At 36.2% G+C, this 26382-nt stretch overlaps 1 protein-coding gene across 1 annotated transcript in view; it reads left to right on the forward strand.

Annotated features, from left to right (window-relative positions):
• Mhcl (Myosin heavy chain-like) overlaps positions 1 to 26382 on the forward strand; it is a 346996-nt gene that overhangs the window by 20996 nt on the left and 299618 nt on the right. Inside the window, exon 2 of the mRNA XM_073078174.1 lies at positions 23538 to 23720. Within this exon, the coding sequence (XP_072934275.1) occupies positions 23550 to 23720 (171 nt within the window). The 5' untranslated portion in view covers positions 23538 to 23549. The remainder of the gene's footprint in view (positions 1 to 23537; positions 23721 to 26382) is intronic.

Below are 26382 nucleotides of genomic sequence, written 5' to 3' on the forward strand. Positions count from 1 at the left end.
ATATCGTAGCTAGCATCACTAGGCTCAGAATTAACTAGATGTTGCCCAAAACAGAGGAATTTCCAGCACACGCGGAGCAAATTGTACTGACTGGCTCGAAGGACCACATTAAGTATACTTTTATAAAACCTAATACGTATAAATATAAAGGAAATGTCTGTTCGTGTTTCATAATCATTTAGTATTTCTGTGTCTTATCAACCAGTTTTTTTAATAATTATAAGCAGTTGCAATCACTTCAATGGTGTTTGATATTTATTATGATTTAAATAAATACTTCATAATCCCAAGTAGCAGCCCTATCTCGAAGTCTGAACGAAACACGCGTGCGCGAGCATCCTCAAAAAATTAACCTCCGGATTTAATTTAATGAAAGGCGTTGAATACATTTGTACGTGTGGAACGTGTCTTTTACGTTCGTGTACTTATTTAAGATGAAAACAAATGTTGGTTATGTAATACGGTCAAGTATGTGACTATTTGATGAGCCACGCAGTGCCAAGTCATACACTGTCGTTTGTATAAATAAATAATCTTTTTATCAGAAACAAAAATATTTCTTATTTTGTTTTTCTCACATAAATAAAAGCAAAGTTATCTCCTAAGGCCGTTTGTTTATCTAGTGGTTAAATCTTTTCGGAAGTAATATATGTAGTTATTATAGGTGGTTTGAAAATATTCGAAATATTGTAGCAGACCCCTTTCCCATACCATTCTCCAGTAATCATTGGGATTGCGTAGTGGAGTATATTCAGGTCATCACTAATTGTGAGAAAGAAATGCTCACTAATGGGACATAAAGGGATTGGCAGCCAAAATACACATAAATGGTATTTAGTTTGAACCTGTCCTACTTGATCTCGATAACTAAACTTCCATCAAACCAAATCAATCTTGTCCATACTCTTTGGAGTAGCTGTCTCAATTCCAAATCTGTTTATTAATAGTATTACTACGGACATGATTAATAGCAGTACTACTACTAGACGTATAATTTACATACCATATAGTTACTTGTAAATCATGTTTGGCAATGGACGATAAATTACATGATAAGTAATCGAGTAACGCTTAAGCTCTGGGGGTAAATTTATCACTGATTTTTTTTTATAATATAGGAGTAGCACACGAGCATGCAGTCCACCTGATGGTAAGTGGCTACTGCCACCCATGGACATCTGTAATCAACCCCAGATAGGATTAGATATTCCTACCTGAGGTCGGCTACAGATGCGCCGCTACCCCTGAGGACTAAGCTGGAACGCCTCGGAAAAGTATGTCTCCCTTACCACACTCTTCAAACCAGAACACAGTAGCGCCTAAAACTGCTGTTATTAGGTAGAAATAGGTGTGGCGGTGGTGCCGCCGGAGTCGATCCACAAAGGGTTCTACCACCTTCAAAAGTATTAATTTGATTAAGTATGCAACGCCTATGCGTTAATTAGCATTAAACAAGGAATTAATAAATGGGCAAATATATGAAACAAGTGTATTATTACTGGTTTCTATATACGGTTACGGTTATTTAATAGATTCCGAATTAAAAAGAAAACAATTTCTGGTATCGTACCAGACATAAGTCTCATCTTATGCTTTGGCTCCAAAGTATTGGTCTATTCTAGGCACTAATACTCATTATATAGCGTTTTTCTGTGTCAATCAAGTGAAATCTATTCCTCATAGTTACTTCTTGTAAATATTCTGTTATTGCCTACATTATTGTATTTTCAGGCTTTTTAAAGAAAGGAATCCTTCAAAATGGGCCCGTCGTTAGAGTAAATAATATGCTTGGCTGTGTGTTGACGAACACCATAGATGAGTAACTCCTCAGGAGGGCTGCTATTTGCTGGATATAATACCGCAGACTGACTATCTATTGGCTACTACTACTAGAGGAAATGGTAGCTTACGCCCCTTAATAATACAATTTACCCATTCTTGCTCGCAAGTCGCTTCCCCGTCGCTCAAACAACAAATTGAACGCCCGAGTGGAATTGAAAAGTTGCTTAACCCACTAGGGTTAAGCAACTTTTCAATAGTGATTTAAGGTGGTAGAACCATTTTTGGTTTGGCTCTGCCACACCTATTTCTGCCTAATAACAGACATATACTTTTCCGAAGCATTCCATCTTAGTCCTCAGCGATAGCGGCGCGTCTGTGGCCGAAATATCTAATCCTATCTGGGGTTGGTTACAGATTCCCATGGGCAGCAGTAGTACTTACAATCAGGTAGATTGCATCCTCGTCTGCTACTCCTATATTATAAAAAAAACATACTTGCTCGTAGTAAGTCGCTCGGGCCGTAGTGGGTTAAGCAACTTTTCAGTATTTGTTACTTCGTAGCCTACCCAACTATCGCTCAAGCGATAGTAGCCAATGGGCCGTCAGCCTTAATGGCCTATAATGACTTCCGCGGGAAGAGACGTGGTGCTATTCTAGGCGGACATAACGTTTTGTTTTGACGTCAATGCTTTATGATTTACCAAGTTTGTAATTATTTGACGTATTTCCGCTCAATAGTCTATTAGTTAATAATTACAAATATTTAGTAGGAAGTAATGATTACAAAGTATTTTTGAAGTTCTTATGTTAGTGTGTGTAGTCAAATCTTGCAACTACTATCACCGAACTGATTCCGAAATTTGGAATGTATTTTATACTGATGACAATTCAATAATATGAGATCAATGATGGACGAAGTTGTTGAATATAACACCTTAACTATATGGGCTATCTTTTCATGTTTAGGTTTCTCGGGTTCTTCTTAATAAATACCATTCCGTTGAGTTAAATAATATTTAATTTGTCATTTCGTACATTGCTAAATAATTTTACTGTCCAAAAAAGGTTTGCTGTCAAAAAAGTCGGGACCCGAGACGCATTTTAATAAGCTCACAGTTTGCAATTCGCGTACCTACGTAGTATCCGCTATCCAATAATCTTACTTCCTTTGTAGCTATGATCATTGATAATTTTATGCAGCTAAACCAAAAATAATTTCTTCCTAATGTAATAGGTTTGGAAGGTTGTGAAATAAAAGTAAAAAACGAGCATACCATATCCACGAGCATATCCACGTAATGTTTGGTGGTTTTGAAGGTGGTAAAACCCTTTGTGGTTCGACTCCGGCGGCGCCACCGCCACACCTATTTGTACCTAATAACAGCAGTGTTAGGCGCTGCTGTGTTCCATTTTGAAGGGCGTGGTAAGGGAGACAGACTTTTCCGAGGCATTCCAGCTTAGTCCTCAGGGGTAGCGGCGCATCTGTGGCCGACCTCAGGTGAGGTTGATTACGGATGTCCATGGGCGGCAGTAGCCACTTACCATCAGGTGGACTGCATGCTCGTCCGCTACTCCTTTATTATAAAAAAATGCTCCAAATATAAATGAAATCGTAAATTGAAGCTCACCTATTACATCATCATAATTATTAATTATACTTCAATATTATCACGTATCAAATTAATCTAACCTTATACATGTTTCAATACTCAATGAGTAATGTACTATGTTATTATTATTCAATGTTGCAACATTATAGGCACTTATGTTGTTATGTTCACGATTGGCAACCCCGTCAATCATCCATACATGTCTGTAGCACTACCATGAGTTTACAAAAGTATTACTCGCTAGCGACTGCGTAAAATAAATGTATGAAAAATTGTACAGCGCCTCTAGTGGTTACTCGTAGAACTAAATTCCGTAGTGTGAGCCACTCGTAACGTAAAAACCTATCGAAATCAAATCGCTAGCGAATGTCATTATGATCTATTGCCATACAAATTCGGTCCCATGAGTCATTAATTTGACAGACGTTGTCAAGAAATACCGTAACGATAGTAGTTATGTTATTCACTAGCAAAATGACAATAGTTTTCTATTTACAATTTCTATAGTGGCGTTTCTATGCCAACTCATGGTAGTGCTACTGATGTCGGTACTTATTATCTTACTTTCTCACGACATGTGCTATTAAGTGGAGCGTTTACGCCTAGCGCCTAGTTTTATATAAGAAAATAGTGCTTCCTGAGTTTTTTAGTTATACGAAAATGTGTTATTTTTTACTTTTCTTAAATATAGAAGTAGCAAACGAGCAAACAGTCCATTTGATGGTAAGTCCTCCACGGTTCGGTTTGCACGGACGTTCTTGCCGCGGACGTGTAAGATGTGGAATGAACTTCCTCCTGAGGTATTCCCGGAGCGCTATGACATGGGGCTCTTCAAAAAAGGTGCAAAAAGAGCTCTCATACAAAGCCGGCGATGCATTGGCGACTCCTCTGGTGTTGCAAATGTCCATAGGCGGCGTTGACTACTTTCCATCAGGTAGCACGTCTGCCTAATCGTTAGGTTATAGGATAAAAAAAAAAAAAAGTGCGTATTGCCACCCATGGACAAGGACAATAATCAACTTCAACTAATATGCAAAACCTACCTAAGCTCAGCCACAGATGCGTTGCTGAGGACCCCTGAGGATATAGTTGATTACCTAAAGTAAATTGAACCACGCAGGATTCTACGACCGTCGAAAGAATCCTAAAATTTGCCTTTTAAATTCCAAACACGGACAACACTTTGCCTTATAAGGTTTTAATGTAGACAACGATATGTAGAAACAGTAATTTATTGGGTATCATATTCAAAATTACGGTTTTCATTGATAATCCGGTTCAAAGGACCATTTTAAGTAACTTCATGAAAATAACGCTTGTGCAAAGCAATTAAAAAGTGATTTAGATTTCTTTTTACATAAACTAGGTTGTGTATGTACCTACTGTATCGTTTAAAAATCTTAACGTTTAGTTGGAAAGTGCTTTCCGGTTAGCTGCGTTTAGCAGATGCAGAGCAGATGCGGAAATGTATCTAGCTACGTTATATGTAGGAGGTAGGTTAGTAGGTTAGGTTATATTCTGAATATAATTTATATCCACAATATTATGGGACGCTGAAAGCTACTGTTCGTTTTTGTTTGCGTGAATGTTTGGTATGGTTATTTTCAAAGTATATCAACTTAGTTCTAAATTAATAAACATCACTGCATCATCTTTTGGGTATCAGACTGAAGATCTTAGATGCTATGAAAGTCTACTTACTACATCTGTACATAAAAACAATACCCATATTATTTCGTCCAGAATACCTTATTAAACTACCTACTTGTAGGGGACGCGTATTTGGATTTGTATAATTATTTATTTCCTTTTTATATCATCTATAATATCTTATATTTCGTCTGTGTGTGTAATTTTCTTTTAAATTGAGTTGTCGCCGTGGTGTCAAAAAGCCCTGTCATGTTTGGTGTAGCTAATAAAATCTTGCATATTGCTTTCTTTAAATATTTTCGTGGAAATAACACAAACATTGTCTAGCCCACAAAACTACTTGTTTAAACTACTCTAGAGCTCTTATACAACGGCACAGACCTTATTATAATATTACACTTACCCGTAGACCGTGTACAAAGAGGCATGCTTGTCAATGGTTAATTTAAACAAGAGGCCCAATTTGGCAGCGGTACAAACAATGAACGAATTGCAATCAAAAGTTCGATTGTTTCGAAAGCCAAAATGCTTAAACAATTTCAGCGGTGGTTAGTTTGTTGCGTTGCACGTTATTACGGTTATGGAGTGTGGAGCAATTGCTGTAATCGATTCCATTATATCTAGTCGCTAATTTACATATTGTATGAAATGTGCAGGAATAAGCCTAATCTAACAGTGTAAAGTATAAGTTGACGCATGATTTGAAGATGGTGCTATAGATAAAGATTACTGAGGGTGCGTCATATTGTCCGTAAAAACGTAGTTTGTTTTACTATGACCCAGAAATCATTCAATTTCCAATTTTACTCGTATTTGTTAAACATAAAGGCTGCTAAACGATATTCGAAATTGAGCAATTTTGCCAACAATCGGCATGTTCTATGAACTGTGCAGGCCAAGAGGACAAACTTTCGTACATTACAAAATCGAGATGATGCATGGTTTGAAGACTTTGAAGAATGCGCTAGATCTAATGAGGATGCGTCATATCGTCGGTAAAACATACTCATAGTATAAGTAGTAAATACTTTGACCCAAAATTCGTTCAATTTCCAATTTTTCTTTTATTCGTGAAAACTCCTAAACGATATACGAAATTGAGCAATTTGGCCAAGAATCGCTTTGTTATAGTGAAAAAGCTTGAAACCATGTTACGATTACGCAATCAGGTGATTGAACCCAGTTGCGTATTCATAGTGGAGTTGGTGCGTGCGAATCGAATTGTTGCTGTTACGTTAGGCACTCCATATGATGGGAGCTGCACGCCATTTTGGATCAAGTGCTCACTTAATAGGAATGTGATTGGAGTGGCTGCGGAGTTAACGGAATGGGAGCGAGTCAGGAAGCTTGTTAGCGTCCTCTGCATTGGCTTCGCTCCATCCGTTCTGTAGCACCTTTCTTTGAGTACGTCTGAAGCGTCTAGTTCTCCGTTTTGTGAATTGCTTGAGATGCTTTCTTTTGTTTCTGACTTGAGCAGGATTTTTTGCGGTCTTGAGTTTTAGAATGGGAGTTATAAGTTGGATTAAGTGGAGATTTGGGACGAATTTGGCGAAAAGTTTTAAACTATGCAGAAGCTTATTGCTCCTTCGAGCAACATTAAAACATGTTTATGGCCTCAATTAAAAATGTCTTAATTGACGTTGCACCCTTGTGCAAGGTGCTCGGTATATCTATTTTTTTCCCCAAATATTTGTAAGATATAAAGTAACCTTCAATACACACAATATAATGTTTTTGTTAAAATCAGCAGAAAGTCGATTTGGTAGTTTTCTAAATAAGATTTTATGCATTCTACTAACTAGTGCAGTAAATACATTTCAACAGTAATTTCTAATATGGGATGTATATAGATTACCATATGTCTCCTCTTACAACTTAGATTTATCCTTTACAATTGAAAATGTATGCAGTCTTTAAACACCCACATACTCGTACATGAAACAGTAATTACAGTTGTCATACCGCATTCCGCGCTATTGTCGCACGGATCATGGCGCGTGCCGTGTCGTCCCCATCTTTAAGTACGTAGAGAAATATTATAGGACATGCATGTTCTTATTTCCTTAGGAATGATTCATGATGATGCCTAGGCGTGTATTGATAATCACATCTGCTGCACTACTGTTGTTAACTTACTTTGATAAGTCCGATCGAATGGCAACTAGCCCTTTTATCAAATTTATGTTGATAGCAGTCTTTGTAGTGTCACGTAAGTAAGTATGTAGTTGTCACAGAATATTATAATCTGAAGGACATAATTTCTGGAAGGTTTTGGTCTAGGTTATAGTCGTTCTACTGTTCTCTTCATATTTCTATCCATATCATCAAACATATGCGCGTTACAGTACATATTGCCGCGTATAGTCAAAATATTAGTAATTAAGTATTAACTTCATCATTAGCTCTATTATCTTCATTTGTGACACATATATGTACGTGTAAACAATATATTTTTGTACGCACATAACATGATAGATTCGTATTTTAGGCTCGAATTTTGATTTATGTAGTGGACAGACCAAAACTCGTAACTTGGATATGATGATTATTTTCTCTTTAAATACAAGTGGCATCATCATCAACCCATTACTGGCCCACTGTTAGGCACGGGTCCCTGAACAACTAGCATGTTGTTACAGACACGTCAATTATTAAAATCGAATGAAAAAGATGGAAATCAATTTTAAGTGTATGCATTATTAAATGTATAACTGTAATATAACGAATCAATCTATTTCTGCCTCATTGTGATCTTATCGATATCGATCCGACTTAAGATGTATACAATGGTTTTTATTAATTATTCTCACAGTCTATACTCCGTGCACGCTTGTTATTGTATGGTAATGTGGGTTGTGGATTAGTTATTATTTATGTTTATAGAGCACGTGCTTTGAACAATTTTATAGGTATATTCAAAGAGGAAGAAGCAGAACGAAGTAGAATAAAGACGGAGTTCGAAATGGCACCAACTTTTTTGGCATTAGTGTAAAAATCTAAGACTATCTTAAGAATGGTAAGCTGTCTATTGTGATAAGTAATACAGATTGGATTAGAAATTTAATAAAGATTGACAGCAGATGTGTTGTTGCATTTAAGCTTAAACGTCTCTTGTCCTCTTTTACTCTGAACACACTGGCACTTAGGGCTCGTACACAAAACTGCGATGCGACGTCGCATCGTAAAAATCTGCGAGCTCCCTCGACGCATCGCAAGAACTTGCGAGTTAATTCGCATCGCACATTCCTGCGATGTTTCGTCACACTTATTGACGCCATTTTTAGTTCGTTCTGAGACAGCGTGTGGGGAAGACGTACAAGCCTGTATTTGTTTGATGGGAAGACGTATACTTTAATGTAAAAAAGTGACAAAGTACGTCGTTGACTTTTTGGAGTTTGTTGGAGTTTACTCCTTAAGAAACGATTTGAGTTATAAGGCCCGGTACGGAAATTTTATGAGGAGTAAAATCAAGTGTAACACGAAAAGTTGAGGCGTAACGGTAACCAAAATATGAATCAAGAGTGCTTTTATTAATTTAAAATACAGTAAGTTCAAATCCCATATGAAAGTAATTATTACAATAAAAATAATTAGCAATGAAAACATTAAAACGTCATTAACTAATTTGTTTACATTTTTGCATAAATTAAGTTATAGGTTTGATCATTTATAAACACTGTGAAAAATATGAACATTGGCGCCATAATATGATTAACAATCTTTTATGAACGTTTTTAAAGAAGAGTAACATATAAAATCAGTAAGCAATTGAATAAGATATAATATTAGCAAAATAAGTTTTTAACATAAAGAGGCTTTTGTAAGTTACTGATATATTAATTTAACTTATAAAAATGGATGCATTATTGATCAGCACCATCTATCAACGATAAACGGGCAAAATCAAAACAGTATTATTTAATATTTATTACAGAATTATTGCTAATGAATTATGTTCAAAATAAGTTATATAAAATAAGCAATACGTTTTAAATGAATTCTAGAATTATAAAACATTCAGAAACAATCCAAATTACATATAATAACATGTTTATTGAGTCTCATATAAATTTCATCCGTAAATTGCAACAAGGATATTTTATAGATGGCAAAGAAATTATAATTATTAAGTTTTAAGTTACAAAACGTTTAACATTGTTTTAAATATAAATAATTATATAATATTAAAATTTACTTTAATATAAACAATTATATTAAGTTACCATTATAATATTTGGAACCAAAATACATAGATTGATAAACTTGCAAACTTACAATTTATAAAACTTGCCACTAGATGGCGCTATTTTATATTATTTTGTAACATACTTTATGTAATACGCATTATTGAAGTAATATAAATAATCCGAATAATTACAGATATATGTTTGTTTCTCTTATCATTTTAGCAGATGCGTTCATTTACCTACCCTTTTTTCTATTCGATATATATCATAATTATCATTCGTAAGGAGTAAACTCCAATCGTGCGTCGTAGCTGACACACACACACTTTTTTTTTTATATTACTGATTGAGGAGCGCCCTGTTCTTTGGGAAACTAAATATAAAATAAATGATATATGATAAATGGTTGAACCCAAAATTTTCTTTGTTACTCTTTCCTGTATCTCTTAAACAATAACAAAAGTGCACACTTCTTTTTACGATCCATGTCACGACCTAATTTTTAAAATACGTTCCGCACGGTTGACGGTTGTCGAAAGAATGGTCACCCTGGGAGACGCTATGCCGCACGATATCGCATCGCAGGAATTCGTGTCGCAATTTTCTGCGTTGCGAATTCACACCGCTTCGCATCGCAGTTTTGTGTATGAGCCCTTAACCCTACTGCTGTAGATGTGACAATGATGCCACAGCAGTTAAACCACAAAACATATGGCAGCAAATGGTGTTAATAAGAGGTCAAATGGTTATTTGTTAATGCTAATTATAATTGACTTGAAAAATCATTCAGAAAGGTTACAAAAGTGTAGTTTTCGGGTCATGAAAAGTATAGCTACATGAGAGAATCATCACACAGTATTTCCGCTATGCCTCCAAATGGAAATGTCTTCGTTAGACAGGATAATAATGTACATCTGTAACGCCTTTACGTTGATGTGGTGTCAAAGGGAAATAGTATGTCGTGTAGTCCCTATCCTGTATACTTTTGGTATATTTCCATGTATACATACTAATGTGAAAGAAAAATCTAGGCGCATAATTAGCAAAGTGATGTTTCAATTAGAACCTACTTTTTGCTAAATTCATTAAGTTGAGAGATTTTCGTTTCATTCTGTAGACTAGAGTAAAGTAGCTTTCTCTAAGAATAGAAGAAAAATCTTGTCACAGCATACGAATCTTTTTAATTGAGATTGAGGATATCCTTGGGCAGCAGGACATTCACCATCAGCTGGACTGCATGCATCAGGTTTACTTCTTCTATCCTAATTACAAATGCGAATGTACGTTTATTTGTTTCTTTACACTTTCACGGCTATACTACTCAATCGATTGCCATAAAATTATGTAGAAACTTTGTCCGGGATTCAGAAAAGGTCATAGGGTACCTTATTACCGTTACTGAGGGATAGATGAAAAACTTTAACCTTCTGCGTGTCAAAGCTAGTATTCAACAAAATAATGTGCGGAGAGCTGTCTCCAGTGGTGGGGCAGTAATGAGTCGATGGCGATTAAACGGTACTACATTGACACGTAAATATGTGATGCATGCTGCCGTTGTTTGTATCCGCCTTAAGAATTATAAATAGACTCGTAAATAAATACCAGCACGTGTGATTAACGGTCTCGGCTTACGCATGGCGCCTAACTGTTTATATGGCAGCTTTGTGTAGGCTGGGGGTCGGCGACGATAATGAGCACGGGCTCTGTCAAGGTTTTTATGAAATGGCTGAGATAGTAATCTTATTAAATAGTGGTTTATGAACGCGCACTTGGTCAATGCGGCGGGTTAAGGCCTTAGCCGTTCTTATTCTGGGTGTAGAGAGTAGTAATGGGTTGAGGAAGCGAGTCGGGAGTGTTACTGACCGTTTTATACAAATCCTTTCGAAAGAGTCATTCGGTTTGATCTATCGGTATATATCTATTCGGCCTGATCTATTGAAGAGTGTAAGTTATTAATATTCGACTAATTCAATCTTATTAAAGGTGGAAGAAAGGACCGTGGGCAAACTATGACACCACCTCCATATTTTAAAATCATCCGCTCTATAGCACCACTTTTCTGATTTTAAACGAGTTGTAATTGTAAGGCTTTTGACTTCAGTTTTCTATAAGAGTAGCTTTTGCGAATATTAACCCGTAAGAAATTATCTATATTAAATTTGCTTTATTTACCAGTGAACGCACGTATATATTTTATTAAAATTATTCAATAATTCAAAAGCCATAGGTTTCCGACCCCTGGTATGTGGTACGCGTTGTCTAAGCATGTCACGCAGGGCTTAGCCGATTGTGTATTGGCGATGCATTGCTGGTGTCAATGGGCTATGATGCCGTTGACATACAAGTTTTATATGTGAAGTATGCTTTGTGGATTGTTCGCTTATTTTACTTGCATGTTGTAGTGGAGAGATATCTGGCTACCAGATGGACATAATTAATAATATTTTTTATATTTTTAACCGACTTCAAAAAGGACCGACTAATATTAGACATGCTGTTTACATCGTTATCCAACGAAATATATAGAGCGCCGACTGCAGAAATATATACTAAACCAACATTTATTTCAATATTTTTTTACTTTGTAGTGACTCAAAAGTCGGTTGTATTTTTTGTTAATTTTTTTTTTAATTTGAAGTAAGAAAAGATCATGGAGAGTTGACCAGATGTTAAGTGGTCATTGACGCCCATGGACATCCATAGGTTAGTGGGTAACATTATATAGAAAAGGATTTCTACCTAAAGTAGATCACAAACTGGATGATGGTATACCATTCAAATACCACTTGAGTATACCGTGGTAGGACCGCTCTGTTTGTAGCAGACCGAGTTATGGTGGTGACGCCATATTGCTGTTTACAAGCAGCTGAATCACAAAGGTTACGGGGTAATATAAGGAACATATGTACTATATTACATTTTAATCGTATGTCCCACGTAAATAGTGTCACGCACAATGCAATCACACATAGTAAAACGTATGACACAATCGCCCGATACAACCTTGATGTGATCACGAACCCGGAGGCTATAGGAGTTTGTTGAATATTTTAAAGTTGGTAAGTTATAATTAAGCCTATATGCTTAGATATGAGCGACAATACAACTAAAAATGTAGGTAAAAAAAGTTAGATAGGAATAAGAGCTAGAAGTTACTGTTTACATCTATCTTTTTTATATAATACTGATGTAGCACACGAGCAAGCAGTCCATCTGATGGTAAGTGGATACTGCCGCCAATGGACATCTGTGATCAAGCCCAGAATAAAGATCTCTCAAGTATACAGGTTTCCTTATGATTTTTTCTTTTATCGTTAAAGCAAGTGTTCATTAATTTGTAATACGCACAAAATTAAAAAAAATGAGATGTGTATCTAAAATTCGGACCTGAGACCTTTCTGTAGTAGTGTAGGTAAGGTAACCACTATGCTATAATTACTTTTTTTCAAATTAATGTCCATTCATAAAACACGACAGAAATAAACTACTCTTTTTTGATACAATAAATGGATCATCCATTACTCCGTGAATGGAAACTCTGCTCTCTAATCGATACTAATTGAAGCTTAAACGATTAAATGTTTACTAAAAGAAAGACCATCCGTATCCTGTTCTCCTCATTAGTATCATTGCACCAATTAACTAGTCAGTTTGATTTACGATGCGACTCCGTTGTGTTAATGTGTTTTACTGGCGGCGAGTGACGGGTAAAAGATGCAAGTTACATAAAAAATATTAAGATAAACATTTGAGACGATAAAAAAATATAAGTAATTATCTACACTAATATTATAAAGAGGAAAACTTTGTTTGTTTGATTGTAATGAATGAGCTCAAAAACTACTGGACCGATTTTAAAAATTCTTTCACCTTTTGCACGTGCTTGGCGTTTGCCGAAAACTCCAAACTACACACATTTGATCTAAAGTTTTATGTTACAAGCGCTTGCAAATCAATACAAACCAGGTCAAATGATCTATCCACACGTTTAAATTTGTGACGGTTTGGCCACAAAATAAAATTGTGGTGTGCCAAGCGTGCGTAATTTAGATGTGCGGAATGAATTCTGGATTTAAATAATGGAGTATCCAAGGGTGATACAAAAAGAAGTTATTTGTAAGATTAGGTAAACTAGGATTTTTATAGCAGTGCATGTGCCAGTCTGACAAGTACTTTAACTATACGACAGTTAATTCCATTAGGGCGTTTATAAATGTTTTGACGCACTTCGTATATCCAATCCACAGGTTCTCAAATTTTTAACAACATTAATTGCTTTGTTTGGTATGTTTAGCACTGTCCCTGTAGTTCCGGGACTAGAATAGGGCTACGGTATCCCCTGCCTGTCGTAGGAGGCGACTAAAAGGGGGCTTCCGGGGTTGCGGGCGGCAAGAGTGGGAGCTCGAACCGTCCAGCTAGCGACCCCGGGAAGGACGGCGGTATGTGTGGTCGCATACCGTCGTAAACACTACATGGTGTGGGAGGAGCGAAAACTGCTCCTCCAGGGTAGAGCCCGATCGGGGCATCGCGCTTGGAGGGCTCCGGTTGTGTTCCGTCGGAGATCCCGGAGTTCTCCAACAAGCGTTGAGGACGGCCACCGGGGGGGTTTTAGTGCGGTAAAAATCCCACATAACCCGGCGTCGCTCCCACGTCGTCGGGTACCTTTTGAAGGTTTGCCCCTCGAGAAAAAAAAAAAAAAAAAAAAAAATGGTATGTTTAGGACAAAACAACAATTTGTGACTTTTTAGTGTTTCGTACCCAAAGGGTAAAACGAAACCCTATTACTAAGACTTCGCTGTCTGTCCGTCTGTCTGTCTGTCACAGGGCTATATCTCCGGAACCGTAATAGATAGACACATGAAATTTTTACAGAGGATGCATAACAAATACAAAATAAAAATTAAGTTGAATACAGCAAAAACCGGTATTTTTAGGCATTTTTCGATCTAACTGTTAAACCGTACTAGGGAGACCGTTGACATTTTTACAATCCGTTTACTACTATAACGGGTGTTATAATAAATACAAATAAGAACCATAAAACATATTTAATATAGTTAATAATGAACATTTGGTGGTACGGAAGCCTCCATGTGCGAGTTCGACTCTTACTTGGCGAATTATTTTTTCTGACACCAACGAAACATTTCCTTAGGCACTAGATGAATGAATTAATAAACGATGATGAGATAAGCAGTATTTATCTGCTTATTGTGCATGTTTGCTTTGAATAACATTCTTGTTGAAATTGACCTAATGACAGAGTTTACTGTAAACATTGGTACAATGTAACATGCACCTTTCACTTTCGTTTATAATACATATCGATTTGTGTTGTACAAAGTAATGACGATTATTTTAATATGCTTTTATTAGCTTGGGTTGTATCTATGTGTGCAACGGAATCTTTGAGCTCAATTGTCACCGATTTACACAACTCTGATTAATTTTAAACCTTGCACACGTATTAAGGACCAATGAAAATGCAATAATTTGATAACAGTTTCCTATTATCCTTATTAGATTAATTAATTCTCCAATTTATGAGTTTGTCACAGACAAAAAATATAAAAATAATAATAGTTACTTTTTTAAACTATTATTTATTAAAGATTTTAAAGTATTTCTTGTCGGAACTAAATAGCACCAGTTTCTCTTCTTATGCGACTTGAAGTATTTGACTTGAGGATTATCTCTCTGCTAATCTACTATGAGTACATCGCCAATGTTTCTAAGGAGTAAGTAAGAATATTTGCTACAAATCTCTTACATGTTCTGGACCTGTGTTCTGAAGTACACGGCTCATGTTGGGTGACGACAACATCAATATGTATATTGATAAATATGAAATAAATTCATATGACTGCAGTTTGAGAACTGCTGCTGTAATTCTATTGTCACATGGCTGTTGTGTTTGAAGCTGTAGGTACATTATTAACTCATACCTTTTACTTCCGACTCCAATTGGCCATAAAAATTAATCATATATTTTATAAGGACGTAACTCTACTTAACGTGTGAGCGGAAGTTTGTGTTGATTTTTTTTTAATATTTGCGTCATCATATCAATTTATTTTTTTTGTAAAAATAGTAGTAATACCTTAGTGGTATGAATTTTGACCCCTCACACTTGTGGTCCCGGGTTTAAATCCCAGGCAACCAAATCTTAAAATTCGAAATTATGAAGATTATAGGTATATTTTATTCATTCATGAAATTTGTAGATAGCTGATTTAAAGAGGCGGAAACCAACATATCTAAGGATTCTTTCAAAAACTGTTCCCTAAGGTAAATGAAGTCGATGAATCTGCGCTTGGTCAGGATGAAAGACTATGACTTAAACCCTTCTCATTCTGAAACATAGATAAGTATAGATATCTCACCGCCTTGTAATTGAAGGAAGCCATTAAATGGCTGTCATGGTGTAATTTACGCGGAATAATGCCGACATGTGAAGTTGCGTGGTGCAAAAACACGAAATCGAAGAAAAAGTGCGGAGAAATATCGTTTCATTCGTAAATGATCTAAAGACTACATTTTTTAAATATTTTTCGAACACGAAAATAAATGACAATGACAATTTCAATTGTCAAAACTGGTTATATTTTCTTGTTAAGAGTAATCTTTACTAATCTATGTTCTGAAAGGAGACTCGTCTTCAGCAGGTCTGCAGTGGCCAATAAATGGTGGATACATAAAACAGTCAAGCAGGTGAATATAACATTAAATAAACATTTATCACACGATTATCTATTATTTAAATGCTGTAGGTAAATCTTCGTGCGCCAAAATAACATTCTAAAGGTGTAGAGGTCAAACGTGTGAGTCATGTTTGTGTATATTTGTTATTTGGGCTCATGTAACCAGTTCTAAATGTCCAAATAGCGTATAAAAACGTTGAATCCAGTTATTTTAATGTTTTATTTATTATAATAGATAACAGTAATCTGATAGACGGGATTTTTTTGTAGTTTCATTTCATTTTAGGTTTTTGCAGATTTTAAGGTTGTTGGATATAAATGCCAAAGTACCAATTTATTTACGCAAAGTATTTCGGATTCGTTCTCCGGCCAGACAGATAACTGAATGATGAATTTAGACATCCATCCTGGGTCTGGGTGTTTGTGTATAATTCGTCTTTGTGTGTGTTTATGACGTTCACGACAGGGATTGCTAGTGTGAGGCTGTGTATATAGATAGGGGTGCCATGGACACACACATGGAAAGGCGAAAACACAAAGACCCAGAACAGATATCCAAATTCATCTTTAAGATATCTGTCTGGCCAGGGATAGAACCCGGAAACCTTTGTACGTCATGCCGGTATGGTGACCAACCAACCCATGGTCGTCCAACCCGTATCCTGGATGTTTTCAAAAGCGTTGGATAAGGTCTGACGACTTCTGCTATGTAATCACTTAACAATTAATAGACATGCTTTCCATCAATTTATCCACTATCTGTCACCCATTCAACTCACATCCTAAACCAACGTTGCTTAGCTCTGTACATGATAAAAACATGTATGCGAATCTATTTCTTTTTATAATATAAGAGTAGCAGAGGCGCATGCAGTCCACCTGATGGTAATATGGTAAGTAGTTACTGCCGCTCATGGACATTTGTTATCAATCCCAGATAGGATTAGATATACCTACCTGAGGTCGGCCACAGATACGCCGCTACCCCCTGAGGACTAAGCTGGAACGCCTCGAAAAGTATCTCTCCCTTACCACACCCTTCAAACCAGAAAATAGCAGCTCTTATATATAGCGCAGATTAAATAGATGTGACGGTGGTGCCGCCGGAGTCGAACCACAAATGGTTCTACCACTTTCAAATTCCTATGTGTATTCCAAATGCTCTTTATCACGTACAAATAGTACTATCAATGAGAGACGCGGGCGGGGCTGGCGTCGGCCAGTCTCCGGCTATTCAGGTCGCCCGGGCCGGTCGGCCTATTGTTATACGGAACACGTCTTCACTGTAATCCTTACAATTAGTTGGACTGATTTTGTTTGAAAGTGATTTAATGTGGTAAATTACAACAAGGTGTTAAGTATTTGAAGTTTAGCTGAATTTTGTGGTACTGAAAATTCAAGGATTTATTTATAAAAGCTTATCTATAACACAAAATAAGTACCGGTAACAATAAACTTATGTTACTACTCGATAGTTACACATCTCATATTAAAGGAAAGGTGGTGAAATCGTAGTAAATTCACGATATGAATTTCACGTAGTGAATGCACGACCGCGACACATATTTTTGACATAAACAACGGCGTTAATGTGTTCAGGTTTAAACGGTGTGATAAATATACATAGGTACTTAGTACTTACCAAGTACCTAGCTACATGTTAGTCCTTATATTTATTTATCTGTGGCCGAGGAAAGCTCCAATCCTATTTGAGATTGATTACACAATGTCCAAGCGAAGCAGAACCATTAACCATCATTAGATCACATGCTCATTCGCTACTTTAATTTCATAAAAAATCGCTTCGCAGGTCGATTACATGTAATTTAGAACAGGAAATCTAAATCTTGTTACATGTACGAAGACTAAAACAACGCTCGCATAATAGGTGTTGATTATACCGCTCGATGTTTAGTCTGCAGCCAGGGCCGAATTAGGAGGTAGGGGCCCTGGGGCAAAGAAGTGGACGCCCCTAATTATTGTCAGAAATAAAGGAACATTTTTTTTTGTCAAGTCTTGAAAAAATTACTACCAACTAAAAAAATCAAGTCTTTCAAACATTTCTTCCCGACTTAAAATTATTTAAAATTATTAAAAATAGATATTTAATACTTTAGAAAAATGTTTCTTATATACTGATCCGTAGAAATTTGGACATATTTTTTCTATTGTGGGGGTCCTCTCTTATGAAGGCCCCAGGGCAGTAGCGCCACTTGTCTTCCCTAAGTCCGGCCCTGTCTGCCCGTATATTTACACTAACCTGTTATTATAAACCATTTACGAAAATTGACCTAGATTTACTAGTCTATTGTAGTTATTATCTTGTACAAATATTCAGAATAGATTTTGAAACAACAGCGAAGAGGCGTTGCCTTTTAAATGGGGTTTTTTGAAAATGAGTGGCAAATGCGTTAAAAAGTTATATTGCAATTGGTTGCAATTTGGTACAGCCTAAAGCACTGTTATGCAAATTATAAATGAATTACTGAGATATAATGCTTTTATTTAAGTAAACAGGCCTCAAAGTACTGGCAAATATAAATGTAATGTTGATATGGTTATTTGTATTGTCTCGCCAGTGGCATTGAAGGAAAACAGGAATATTAGGAGTTACTAGGAAAAAACGGCCAAAAATAAATTTTGACAATAATACTAATGTGTAAATGGGAATTTCCACAGTAATTGACAAGAAATAATTTAGGTTATATTTAAACAAATGCGTTAAAATTTTTAAAATTATAAATTCATAGCTTCACTTATTATCACGTTAATATATGAAATTCATGTTTTAGTTATCAGCTTAGCCCTTTTTTTTTTTTTTCACGAGGGGGAAACCTTCAAAAGGTACCCGACGCCGTGGGAGCGACGCAGGGTTATGTGGGATTTTTACCGCACTAAAACCCCCCCGGTGGCCGTCCTCAGCGCTGCGTAGAGGGCTCCGGGATCTCCAAAGGAACGCAACCGGAGTCCTCTTAGCGCGTTGCCCCGTCTGGCTCCGTCCAGAAGCTTATGAAGCTCGCCACTCCGTGTGGAGCGTACGACGGTATGAGTTCACACATACCATCGTTCTTCCCGGGATCAGCTTAGCCCTAGGATCGAACTTTGCATAGACTTAACACAAAGCTTATTTTAGCTTTGTATAAATATGGGTAATAACTATTCAGATATTATCTTGCATTGTAGTTATTCACCTACTTTTGTTAATAAACTGTAAGCTAAAGTTAATTAACCAAATACCTAATATTTATAAAGGCCTCAATCTTTTGTAGCTCTCATAATACCTTTAACTAGCTTAACGACTCTCCAGGGCGAACTTATTTCACCAAAAGTTTTGAATATTTTTATTTTTCATCAAAAATTCCCAGCTTTTGTACTCTCAGTAGTTCTGCATTACTTTTGTGCTGACAATGGCCGACCCGGTTCCTACTTTTTACTCCTGAATGCCTTTTTGGTTTCCTTTTCAAATGTACAAATGAAAATAATATATTCATTTCTCTTTGCTAATGTTTGTGTTCAGGTTTTGATATTTTGAATGTGGCTTTTCAAAATCTTCTACTAATTCCCATAAAAAATGTCTTAAAGCAAACTAGAGTCTAATAGTTGGACAAAGCTTCTTAATGTATCTGATGACACTATCTTGAAGGTAGAATCCTTTGTAGTTCGACTCCGGGGGCACCACCGCCACACCTATTTCTGCCGCATCACAGCAGCGTTAAGCGCTTCTGTATTCAAGTTTGAAGGATGTGGTAAGGGAGACATAATTTTCAGAGCCGTTCCAGTTTAGTCCTTAGGGGTAGCGGCGCATCTGTGGCCAATCTCAGGTAGGAATATCTAATCCTCTCTGAGGTTGACTACAGTTGTCCATGGGCGGCAGTAGCCCCTTACCATCAGGTGGACTGCATGCTCGTCTGCTACTATATTATATTAAAAAAAGAAACACTATTAATGCTTTTCCTAAGACAAAGGTTATTCTACACTTGCAATTAGGAGTTCGAACTCAAAACCTACGTTTAACTGTAGGTAAACTTTGTATCGGTTTTTAAACTCAAAAGCACGTTGAATAGCGGCTAATCTTCGTATCGGTTTGCTTGTTCCTTGCCAAAATCCCATGCAGCAACTACGGGGCATGAATACCTATGTGTTGTACCGATGCGTTTTGAACGCGCGCCAACCCGTCCTGACGTACATGGCTTATCGGTCTATTCTTTCGTGTATGGCTGTATGCGGTAGAAAGACCCGCCTATTAAAGATTTATACTTTACTATGTAACATGTGGGCGAAATAATTGACGAATCATTGCTAAAATAATATTTCTGAAGTGTTTAAGTCAGTATGATGTAAATCGATTCATGATATTGAAGCTACGACATTTTCGTTTTATATAGTGGGATCGTGTAGGTATCAACCTATTTACGTTGACTATCTTGTATCTCCCATAGGTTTATTAGCTACTAACAATGATCATATTGCCCATGTCTTGTGGTCACAAATTTCCGTAAATAAGACAATGTTACAAGATTCTTATACTTCAATTCTCTAGTACGAACACGAGTACTCTAAGAAGATACATTACAATGCTTTGTACGAACAAAAGTTTTTAGTAGAACAAAGTATATTAGACGACTTGAGTTTTTTTTTTTAATTATTATTTGAAACGCCTCGGATGTCTCCTATCACACTCTTCAAAGCGGCAGAAAAACGGCAAAAACAGCAACGCCATTGCTGTTACTAGGCAAAAATAAGTGTGTCGGTAGTATCTCTGGAGCCGAACCACAAAGGGTTCTGCCGACTTGAAAGTAAAATGCGGAAACCAACCAAACATTAATTAAGTCAATTCACAATACCGTCGAGATTTCTTCCGGAAGCCACCTCTTCCCAAAGGACTTACCATACTGATGTGTTACGAGTGTCCCACATTCAACAACTGTTGCACAATGGCCCAGAACAAATTTGCATTCACGTCAGACGTGAATAATATGGAGACATTAATGCTGAGCACATTGTGTTGTGGGTAGGATAGCAAGGAGTTTGGACTGTACCGGACTGGAAATTTTTGACGTCAAAGTTTTTTACCGGTAACCGTAAAATTGGTACTGTTGTATCTGTAATAGAATGCTGGTAATATGAATAAGGTAGTGTAATGTTTTAACTCTCATTTAATTTGATCTCCCAGTGATACCTGTAATTGTAGAAAATTTGCGTGTAAAACTATTCCAAAATTCTGTTCCAAAGTTCTGTCGATCAGCATTTTCAGGCCATCTTCTTTAAGTGTACTTGGTAGTTTGCATATCCTAGTAAAACTTTAACAAGATTTACTTGGGTCTAAAAGTAAGAAAATTCTTTTTTAAATTATTTTTCGATGTATATTTTGTACCTTAGAATTATTTATCATTCGATAATGATGTTTCTTTTGACATATTAGATTTTATTGCATCAACTTTCAATTCATCAACTTCACTTAGTGTATTGAAAATAGATTCTTGATCAGACCGGTGTCGCTTTCGATAATTCTAATTTGCTTACACTAAAAGCTGATATCAATATTTTAGTCTCCAATTATTGTTGGCTATTATCCGATCCTAACATTTCGGTCTGTCCGCTATAATCCGTAACGCTGGCCACATTATAGATTAGAATGTGAGGACAGTTAGTTCTGATGGCGGTATCGTTTCCAACTAGTAACGGTGCCATTGTGAATGGTGACTGACGGACAGCTCGTGGATAATGCTTTGCTTGTGACGGATGGATGGATGGATTTATTTTGGCCTGTATAACTCTTCCTTAGGTGGCTTTATATCGTGAAAATAGAAATAAAGTCCACATACATCACATACATACTCACTTTCTACTAGAATATTCCCCAAAATGACCAGTGCATGCGATGTTTTTTTAATCCAGTAGCAAGAATCGAAAAGTCGACCGGATGATTAGTGACTACTGCCGTTCATAAACATTTGTAGATTTCTCATGAGGTAAAATAATGGGAGCTAATTACTTAGTAACATTTAATAGCATGATCGTTGATCTATCTTTCTAATTCTATACAAATGACCTTTATCCTACTAATTTACAAAATATAATGCAATACGAGAATAGTCGGTATGTCACGGATAGTGTTACGACTAAAATAAACAATTATTAGACCCACGTATGTAGGTTGTTATTTCCTTGTTATTCACAGTTTACGAGTAAATTTCGTAACTGTGTTTATAATTAATACATTAATACTAGCTGGCCCGACAAACATTGTGTTGCCATATAAATAAAAAAATGTTAAGGGGGAACAACCCTTATCACTTAGGGGTATGAAAAATAGATAGTAGCCGATTCTCAGACTTGCTGAATATGCATATAAAATTTGGTGAAAATCCGTTTTGGAGGAGTACGGTAACTAACATTGTGACACGTGAATTTTATATATAAGCCAAGTCTATGTTAGGACAATAGAATATAATCGGGAATAAAAATCTATACACTGAAAATTATTTTTCAGAATGTCTATGCAGGTGAATTATTTTTTGGGAAATGCAAGTCAATTTGTTTAGACGTGTTTTACTCAATATCATAATGCTTATTTATAAAACATATTATATAACAATTTTTAAAATGTTGTCTATCTTGTTTCGCAATAAATTGCGAAGTTGTGACTAATATACATGAAAGATTTTAAGTTGGCGACGTACCTACATAGAATTTAAAACCAGATAAATGCCCGAAGTCCTACTAAAACAGTTACATACTACGATTCACTTAAAGTAATGTACTGAATACAAAATAATAACTTAATAATTACTGATCCTTTAACAGAAATGGAAAATACCGAAAGGAAACCTAATTGCTTCAGAGTATCTAAATTCCTCTCATTCTGAGCAATTAGCAGTTCCCACTCCCCTCCAATGAATGACTATACTGATGTCTGTAACTCTGTACCAATCAGACGGATAAAATAAAAACTCCATCAAAACACGATTTCTTCGCAGAACTACCTGTCAGTATTGCAGAACTTGATACAACGTACGCGATACTAAAAGAGTGTGAATCGCTCGGCATGTCATAAAGCCTCATTGTGTGCTAAACACTACACTTATACAACACTTCACACTTCTTGTTGAGTGTTATGCAAGAGTTCAACACGTTTTTATACTTGAATGATTCTCAAGGTATCGTTACTTTTATCATTAATCTGATCTGTTTGCACAGTTTTGTTTCGTTGCACTTTTTTGATTGTTATCTTCAACTGACTAACTTACTGCCGAAAAATTGCGTATGTAAATTAAATAACTGTTTTAAGCTCGTGATTGTTCGGTATGAAAGCTGTATTAACCGTTTTTGAATTTGTTATCTGCTTTCGGTAAAGTTTGAACTGATTAACTGATAGTACTTGCACAAAATAAAAATGTTTAACACAAAATAGTGGTTTTATTTTGTGGTACTTGCTTGTGTGCGATTTCGATTCCTGGATTCGAGGATTCCTGATGAATTCTATACATTTTACGATTTCTGTGATTATTACACATAAAAATATTCTTGGGTTACAATTTTGTCAGTATACTATACATTTTTAGGATCTTTCCTTATCTTAAACAAACATTTCTTTGTTGTTTCAGCCAGTCGCCGCCATGTTCAACTTCATGAAGAAGTCGACCGTCCTGGCGGGCGGCGACTCCGGCGGGTACGAGGAGCGGGACGGGGAGAAAGAGAGACGGAAGAGGGAGAAGAAGGAGCGGAAAGAGAGGGAGAAACGGGAGAGGATAGCTGCTGGCATGGAGGAGCCGTTGAGGTTGGAAGAGGTGAGGAAATACACACTTTCCTAAGATTAGCATGTTGAAACAGGAGAGAGGAGATTTTGATTCAGAAAAATTTCACTACTTTTTGTCATACAATCTTTTATTCCCGTGAAAGTAACCTCGGGACAATAAAGCCTGCTTTCCAATGTACACAACATAATGAAAGCGTACTCATTAAGAGAAGTAAAAAGATATTTTTTATTGCCAATCTTGAAATTAACGTATTGTTTCGCATGTAGTAGCAATCGTAAGTTTTAATTTACCACTTAATATTTTGTAGCCTATACAGTTATCTAAACTCGTAGTTATCTGTGGTTATGGACAAACTTGTTTTTAAAACGTCTACAAGGTTGTATTGCAAGAGTTTTTGTTAGCGAGCGGTATAAATAAACATTGTGCAGTTACATAAAATGCTGACTGGTAACTTGGCATGTTGCCAAATCTCAAAAAGGACTTGCTTTGATCTTTTCTCGACAAAAATATTTTCTGTTAGCGATAAGATTGAAGGAAAATTGTTATCACTATGAAAGATGATAGTATTTTTATTGTAATGGGTATTGATCCCGTTAAGTCTGGCTGGTTTAAAATATAGTGTGTATTTTCTAGGATTTTGTGGGCTTTCAGGAGTCACATTACATCCTATGCAGGATGTTTATTTTATAATCAGTATCATCTTTCTGTTGGTCTTTTTATTGATTGATTGGTTTTCCAAAGCGTCCTACCATACGTGGTTCATGTATTATTTGCTTTTTAGGACGGTAATGGTCTTTCAATAATGATGGATTGTCTTACAATGGAGATATAGGTTCACATCCATACTTCTCTTAGTGTGATTCCTAGTCCATTGTTTTCACTTTATATCGTAACTCGCAAATCAAATCCCTTATTATCTCTCGTAACTAATACCTTTCGTACCTACAGCGTATTGCTGTAGATATGCACTTACCTCTTACAATAAATTTAATTTCTCCTCCGTAAGATATCTTATTGCTTTCGCGGTGGTCACGAATCGGTAGTCTGAAAATGAATCCGGTTTGCTTATTTCTTGTTTTATCACTACTATCACAACGTTCATTTGTATTTTCAAGGTATACAATTTCATTTCAACTGATTCAAGTTTCGGCTTTTACCTTTACCTTTTACTTTGTTTTCATAATTGAAGGATAAGTCCTCAACTCTTCGTCGGTAAAATTTTAAAAGAACGTATACAATTTTATTTCTGAATTTTATCTCATGGATCATCAAAATTATGGATTGAAACAAATTAGCGCATCTTGCAATCAGTGGCACTTGCGACATATTTTTGGGTTTAGATCATATGTGGATTAGACATTAGACACGCCAACGGTTCTGTGTCTATACTAACTCGTCGAAACTCTAAGTAAGGCTAAATTATACTCCAATGTCATTAGATCTACGGCTCCAAGGTGTTGCAGAGGTACGAGTAGGAAAATACGCTCGACTAATATACGATACAATCTCTCAATTTGTATTCTGTCTGAGATAAGTCTTGGAAGTGTAAATTGTGTTCCTAGTTCGTATAATTGAAGACCGCAAACAACGTGGTGAAACCTACTACCTAAAGAAATTAAATGTATAAATTGCTTTCTCTAAGTAATTTTACAAATTGTATTACATTTGGATCAATTTCTAATCTGATCTTGGCTATATCTAATAGTAGGGCTTTTTAATCTTATACCTTTAAGGCTGAGAGAAATAGGACAGTGAAATTTGAAAATGCGCATGCGCTGATTGAGATATAGGATCGAATTTAAGGTATTTGTTTCCGACCTAACACTTACGTTTGCTCACTAGCACTATTTAAACACTATATTTATTTATAGTCTTTAATACATACTAATATTACTCATATAAGCTTTAGAATTGCATATAACAACAAACATATGAGGTTAAATCATGTAAATCGCATACAGAGTCACGTGCTGCTACTCTATTGCATGAGTTACAGATTTTCCTCTAATCGTTGTTAGGGTCGTATTAATTTGCGATAGAACTGCATACTTGGCCTCAATTAACGAACCGTACCGAAGCCGCAAACGCATGTGATCCTTCGGTATGTCGGTTGGATTAATAAGTATGCGGGTCATACAGGCCTTGATTTCTAGGAGATACTACCGAGCTTTGATAGAATGCTGTTTTCCATATGCATATACATAGCTACTCCATTCCTTTGTTCATGCAATTTCAGTTTTATGGTTTTGGTCCTTGGTCCTTTATTTTGTACGTGTTAAGGCACTCACCAATCGACAGGTCGACAAACGTTGTCATCAACACCGATTCAATATATATATTCTTATCAATCGATCGATGTCATCAATCGAAAATAGAATGAAAAATAGAATGAGCAGCATCTTTTGAACACATAGTATGCTGTTGTAGCGGCCTATGGTAACCTCAATCCGTCGATGAAGGTTCAATCCTAATTGTCAATTTTTGTTTATCTAGGAAACGGACTTTATTATCACAAATTAATAAGAAACGCTGTCACTAAACGATGTCAAAATACGGGTCATACAACTACAGGATCATAACAACAATGGAAGACTACACAAAATAACAATTTGTATATAAATACTTATGAAATTCTAAATTCTAATATTCCTTGCCTGGACGAAACACGCCTTGGGCGATAAGGCAGTTTGCT

Source organism: Epargyreus clarus, unplaced genomic scaffold, assembly GCF_041222505.1.
Source record: "Epargyreus clarus isolate Ecla_fem2 unplaced genomic scaffold, WU_Ecla_fem_2.2 ptg000012l, whole genome shotgun sequence".
NCBI lineage: Eukaryota > Metazoa > Arthropoda > Insecta > Lepidoptera > Hesperiidae > Epargyreus > Epargyreus clarus.